Source organism: Ramularia collo-cygni, assembly GCF_900074925.1.
Source record: "Ramularia collo-cygni strain URUG2 genome assembly, contig: RCC_scaffold05, whole genome shotgun sequence".
In the NCBI taxonomy this organism is placed as follows: Eukaryota; Fungi; Ascomycota; class Dothideomycetes; order Mycosphaerellales; family Mycosphaerellaceae; genus Ramularia; species Ramularia collo-cygni.
In genome coordinates, this window is record NW_019716259.1 from 1012142 (window position 1) to 1017966 (window position 5825).

General features: G+C 49.4%; 3 protein-coding genes; 2 read left to right on the top strand and 1 right to left on the bottom strand.

Annotated features, from left to right (window-relative positions):
• Positions 1-1450: 1450 nt before the first annotated feature.
• RCC_04133 (uncharacterized protein) lies at positions 1451-1795 on the top strand (the record flags this gene model as incomplete). Its single annotated transcript, XM_023769411.1, has 1 exon — positions 1451-1795. The coding sequence occupies one exon, from the start codon at positions 1451-1453 to the stop codon at positions 1793-1795; it is 345 nt and encodes a 114-aa protein (XP_023625179.1).
• A 339-nt stretch (positions 1796-2134) lies between these two features.
• On the bottom strand, positions 2135-2425 carry RCC_04134 (uncharacterized protein; the record flags this gene model as incomplete). The annotated part of the gene is made up of 1 exon (XM_023769412.1): positions 2135-2425. The coding sequence occupies one exon, from the start codon at positions 2423-2425 to the stop codon at positions 2135-2137; it is 291 nt and encodes a 96-aa protein (XP_023625180.1).
• An 826-nt stretch (positions 2426-3251) lies between these two features.
• On the top strand, positions 3252-4137 carry RCC_04135 (uncharacterized protein; the record flags this gene model as incomplete). XM_023769413.1 has 3 exons in its annotated part: positions 3252-3608; positions 3657-3716; positions 3769-4137. 3 exons carry the CDS (start codon positions 3252-3254, stop codon positions 4135-4137), a joined length of 786 nt encoding a protein of 261 aa, XP_023625181.1.
• Positions 4138-5825: the final 1688 nt, after the last annotated feature.

A 5825-nucleotide genomic window follows, 5' to 3' on the forward strand; every position in this document is an offset into this window, starting at 1 on the left:
TATAATCTAAGAACGGTCGCTAGTTAGTATCTTACTATTAAGTATGTTCTCGTCTTCTACTATCTTAGTAGTTAGAGCGAGAGGCAGTAGCGCTACTAGCGTACTAACGGCTAGTGCCCTAGTTTGWAGACGGGCGCGCCTTTCGCGGAGGTCTTATATCGCCGTAAGGCGTTATATTTCCTCTATACTAAGGTTATTAAGGCCGTCGCCGCTATCGAGGGGTGCTAGCGTAGCTACGCGGACGKATAGTCCGCTCGACACGGGCGCGTTAGATGCCGAGGGATCTATTATATACGGCGTAGGTAGAATGCGGAGGGGGCGACTAGCTTAGTACTCGAGGCCTCCGTTATTTAGTCCGGCGAGGTCGTCTTCGTCGTTAAGGGATTCGTCGTTAGCGTCGTTATCGTTATCGTTAAAGGTGTTTTCGTCTCGTATAATAAGACGGGAGCGTCCTCGCTTAACTATAGTTAATAACCGAGGTTAAACGCTACCTTAGTATATACAAAGCCGTGTCTAAAGATCCATCCGCATTTAGTGTAATTAAAGCAGTGCATAGACAGTATCTAGAGGGTAACRGACTTAAACAGGCCATAATCAAAACACGTGCTATGCAATGCGGAGGTAGATAAAGGGGGCTAACTAAGGAGCTATCCGGAGCCCTCGGTTAGCCCTCGCATCCTCGCATATGCACAGACCCTTTTCAATTGACAACTTGAAGGCCGTTATCAAGCAAAAGTGCGTTCACAAGACGGCACTATCTGAAACTCAATTAGAGCATATATTCACCGAGTGTGCACCTTCTGTGACTGCAGAGGTACGAGGTTTGAGGCAAGATGTCGAAAAGGTCGGTAGCCTCACGGCAAAAGTCGAAGATTTACAGTCTACCAATACGACCCTTATGACGAGACTCGAAAAGCTGCAATCGGTGGAAGCCAACAATAACGTCCTCCACGGTGAGATCACCCGGTTGAAGAAGTATGAGAGGGAGAAGGAGCGTCTCACGACGAGACTTGGCAGACTGCAGTCTGTGGAGGCAGACGACACCAGCCTCCGTCAGGACGTCGATAGCCTCAAGAAAAGACTTGACGAGCTATAGCCCACAGTAGCAGAACACACGACACTGCGAGGGATGATCGATCGGCTGAGATTACTTCAAGAAGAGGACGCCGGTGAACAGATCATCACATACACGTCCTTCAAGGACGATTGCTATGAGCTCGCGACGCTGTCCATCAAGCTCGAGGGTCACATAGTAGCTTGGTGGTCATCTTGGAAAACTTTAGTCAAGGCCTTTGTACTGTGTGGATTCGAACCAGTGACTGTGACCTTCTCAAAGGACGATCTTGTGAGACTGAGGTAAGCTGGGAAGACAATGGTATCAGAGACAACAAGAGGAGTCGGTGTCAGCTTCGCTGCACAAGGTAGAAATTGGCTCACACAGATCGATAAGATGTCCAAACAGCAGGCTATGGAGCAGGAGGATCACCAGCAGGAGCGCGGACAAGCAGACCAGCAATACACGGCACTGGAAGAGAATTTGCAAGCTGCACTACAGGACAATGCTGAGATGAAAGGCCTGCTCGAATCGATCTCGATTGCCGGACTGCCACAGCAGAGTGGGTTCCCTAAGGACGGGGTGCTACTCAGACGTGCTTTCAAGTGGATTGAAGAGGGCATAGAGAAAAACAAGGCCCGTGAGATACAGATTCGCGAGCTCCTCATAGCACAGTTGACTTTGGCGGCTGTTCAAAGCGCGATAAGAGCGACGCTGCTGAAAACAAGCATTAATACATGACGGGGCAGTTAGTGTGGATAGAACAGCTAGCCTTGATGGATGCTCTAAGCGCGGCCGATACCCGCACTGATAAAAGCAAGCATCGGTACAAGACGGGGCAGTTGCTATGCCATAGTCGGCTCAGCTGTTTCCAAAGCAAGTATGTACAACCTTCAATTGTTCCTCGCTCATACAACTCTGCCAAGTCATCCACTCCATGTGGATCTGTCAGTGGGTAGACCTCGTATGTGAATCTTGCTTAGCAGGATCGATCCCCTAGAGACTGGCTGATATACAATAAGATGATGACCTGTTTGGGCCCTATAACATGATCCATTTGATGCAGAGCTCGTCGAGGGATCAATCCTCGAACTGTTCCCTCAATTCCTCCTCGCCGTCACTCCCATGCATACTATCAAGAACATCTGTGCTTGGCTTCAATGAATCCAGCCGCAGTCTCCGCTCCTCCCTCCGCTCCTCCGTTTCTTCTCCTCCATTGCCCAGATCATGACCACTTGGCTTAAACGACTTCTGTCGCTCTCTCTGCTCCTCCGATTGATCTCCGACCTCTGGCATCACAGTGTCCAAACCATCGCTCGCGCCGTCAGCACCGGCGTCGACAAAGGCCCGACCAGTACCTTCCCAAAGCATGCTGGAGTTGATCTTCACATGTCCACCTTCGGTGTTTGCACCGTTCTTAGCCATAAAGTCAAAAAAAAAGGACTATCTTCATACATCCACTTCTCAAAACGCTCCCCATCGATCGATCGACCGTGGCTTTGATTTCTCCTGTAGTAGCTTACGGACGTTGTCTTTTGCCTCCCAGGTGCCGAACTCGCAGGTCACACACAAGAAACCCGCTGCGAGAAGAACATCCTGAAGTGCTCCCGACATCCTATAGTACGTACCGATTGCATCTTCACTTGCAAAGCACGGTCTTAGTGGATAAGAGCTCGCGTCTCCCGGCTTGTTGATCATCGGGTTGACCAAACTCATTACGATCAACGTTCTCATCTCGTCGGGCTCCCCATTGTACCCCCCGCTGGGCTTCACATTGGATCGATCTTCGAGCGCTCAGAGAACGCTTTTTATACCATACGAGTCTGAGGGTGCGACGCTGGACAACAAGCAACCYGGCACATCTACCAAGATGCCCAGAGCTGTCGATATGAGGAATCATTAACAATAAAAGCGCCCTTAACTGCTCCCTTAGCTGACAAATAGGCCAATCTGCTAGTAGCAATAGTTCTAGCAGGCCTATAGTCGACGAACCAGTAGAGAACGAAGCCTTCAGACACTATAGACACGACTAGAGATGTCGTGTCTCGATGAACAATCCTCACATCGACAGCTGTGAAGATGCCGTTCTAGAACCTTCGACACCGTGGTAGGTCCCTCTTACAAGGAAAGAGTCGACGGTCTCTGCGCAGCCTACTGATCACTCTCCTTATCGTTATGGCCGACRGCTCCTTCCTACATGGCCGACAGCCCCYCCCTAAATGGCCGACAGCTCCTTCCTACATGGCCTCGACTAATGAGCTACTGCGCCTACTCACTCACACCTCGCATAGCTCTCCACAAGCCACATTGCTCGACAACCGACACAACATTCAACACAACATCGACAAATATTCTCACAATCATCATGTGTGACGATAGTGACGATCCTCTTTCGAGAGACGACCCCCGCTACGAGGTAAGGCGAAGGTGGAAATCGTCACCCTCGACTTCACCATCGGTTTCGGAATTTGACGATAGTGARAGTGACGCATCTTATCGTCCATCTCCACAATGCGACAAGATCTCGCGGCAACGAGCCGCAAGATCAATAACGGTGAGAATCGACAATGTACTTCACTGCCACAGAACTGATTCCATGAAGGATAGCGTGGCTTACAGCCCAGCAAAGAACGCAGAGCAAGGACGTGTTGWGCAACGTTCAGTTAGTACGACTACTGGCAGGTATAGGGTGAAGTTGGCTAACACACACACAGATCCGCGAAGCGAGAAGACCTGTAACGAAGCGGTCACAGCGTACAATGGAAGGCAACCCTAAGACTACTCCGGACAATTCACCACACCCACAAGCCACCAAGAATGGTATGCGACTGGGACCATTGCTTTCACCACAGCGTAACCTTAAGTCTGTCGCTGAAGACGATTTATCCTGCCAGCAGGACGCAGAGAGACGAACTTTGTCGAAGCCTTTTAGAGGTCCTACCCGCAGATCGATCCCTCGAAGCATGGTCTCGCCAATTCGTCGAGATCAGCAAAGCATCCGCGACGATGTTGACAGCCCATATTTGGGCAAACAATCTCACACTGGACCAGCGCCCGACCATGCTAGTAGGGAAACACAATGAGTTTCCCCATCTCAAGTTGCCAAGGCTGAATAGGGTCTACTTGAATGATTGGCCATCTAAGGGGTGTTTGAGGATGTGTACCCTAGAGCGATTTCGAGTGGCCATCTAAGGAGGGGTTCGATTATGTGTCCCCTAGAGCAGCAATCTTGATTGGCCATCGTGGATTGGCCATGGGATGAGACGAGAATTTATTGGGAGCCATCTACGATATTGGCAACTCGATGGGCTTGGTGACTGTGAGACTTGGACAACGGCCTTTAGAGAACGATCTACGAGTATTGACGCAACACGGAAGATGAAAGTCATTAAGGAATATGGCCAACTATGTACACTCTACTGTACCTGGTCCATTGTTGTCTCTCCCCATTGCGCATGATTCACGGATTATGTGAGACAATTATCACCTGTTTGGTCCAGATATCTTACTCATGGTCTCCCTTTTCGAGGTAAGGCGACATATACTACGGCACGTGAAAATATTAATCCAAGTAGTCAGCCTGTTTGTTTTTTGCGTGCAGCATTGCGGGTGTGAGGATAAGGTCTTGGTAGCCCGTCTACTGTACATTTTAAGATTCGTTGTCCTACAGTGCATGTTCCAGGACCGAGACGCATCTTCCTGCACTGCTCTACAGCGATCTTTCGACCTAAACTGAGGAATCACCCTCCTCTAAAGCACTCTAGACAGCTGTCCGCGAGTCGGACCTTGAGCCAGCCTGAATCGAGCGGACTCTAGACAGATGGTATGTGCGTAAACGAGGCGGCCTAGCCGGGGGAATGCATAGGACTCCTCAATTATCTGCCTCCGCTTTACGTAGAGGACATTTGGTTCTCCCTTTGGTTTCTCTGTATCAAGTCAGATTTTAGATAGCGTGTWTYKTYKYTAMTSAYRYSKYRWYYACCGAGMTCTACACCAAGCGCTCGATGTGCGAGCATTTTCTGACTCTGGATTGAGTGAAGGTATACATTATTTCCGTTGTATCATTCGTACAAAAAGCTAGAGTGAGCGGGGCGGGATTCGCATCCTCCTTTGCAGTTCTTAGCTCGTTGTGAGTTTTCGAGTGTCGAATACCGCCGTAGTGTACGCTAGTATTGCTGTCTAGCATTACTACAAGCTTGCGAAACGTCGATTGGACCTCTCTGCTCCTTTGCCTGAAGATAGTAGGTCTTACTGTGTGATACGTCTTCTCTCTAGGCGTGAGACTTGCGTGCCTTAGCCTCTGTCGCAAAGAACTGTCTTCATAAGTTCTAGTCGCCTGGAGCGCACATCCTCAATTCGTCGTATGAACATTCTCTTAAGTGAAGTCACCAAGATCGAACTCCAGCTGTTATGCCACCTTTTTCATTGTCATGAATTCGAGATCAGCCACCCTCGGTCATCTTGGTATTGTCTAAAGGCCTTTCTCTTCTGTAGGCTTCACAATTCTAGAGCAGCAAGGCACCCTCTACCATTAGCCAGTCGGTAGCTCTACCGTGGATCTTATGCAATGCTACGGCGGACCTGGAATTCGTATAAAACGCCATGTACCTGTCCAGATATATGCACAACACTGGTAACACATACGACTAGAACGAAGACGTAGAGGTGATGTATTCACTCAATCAATTCATTTCTTGGGCCATTTCCGAGATCGGCCTTCGTATGCGGCCCTTGCGTAGAGCTAGCTTGTTAAGTGTAGACTCAACCGTGA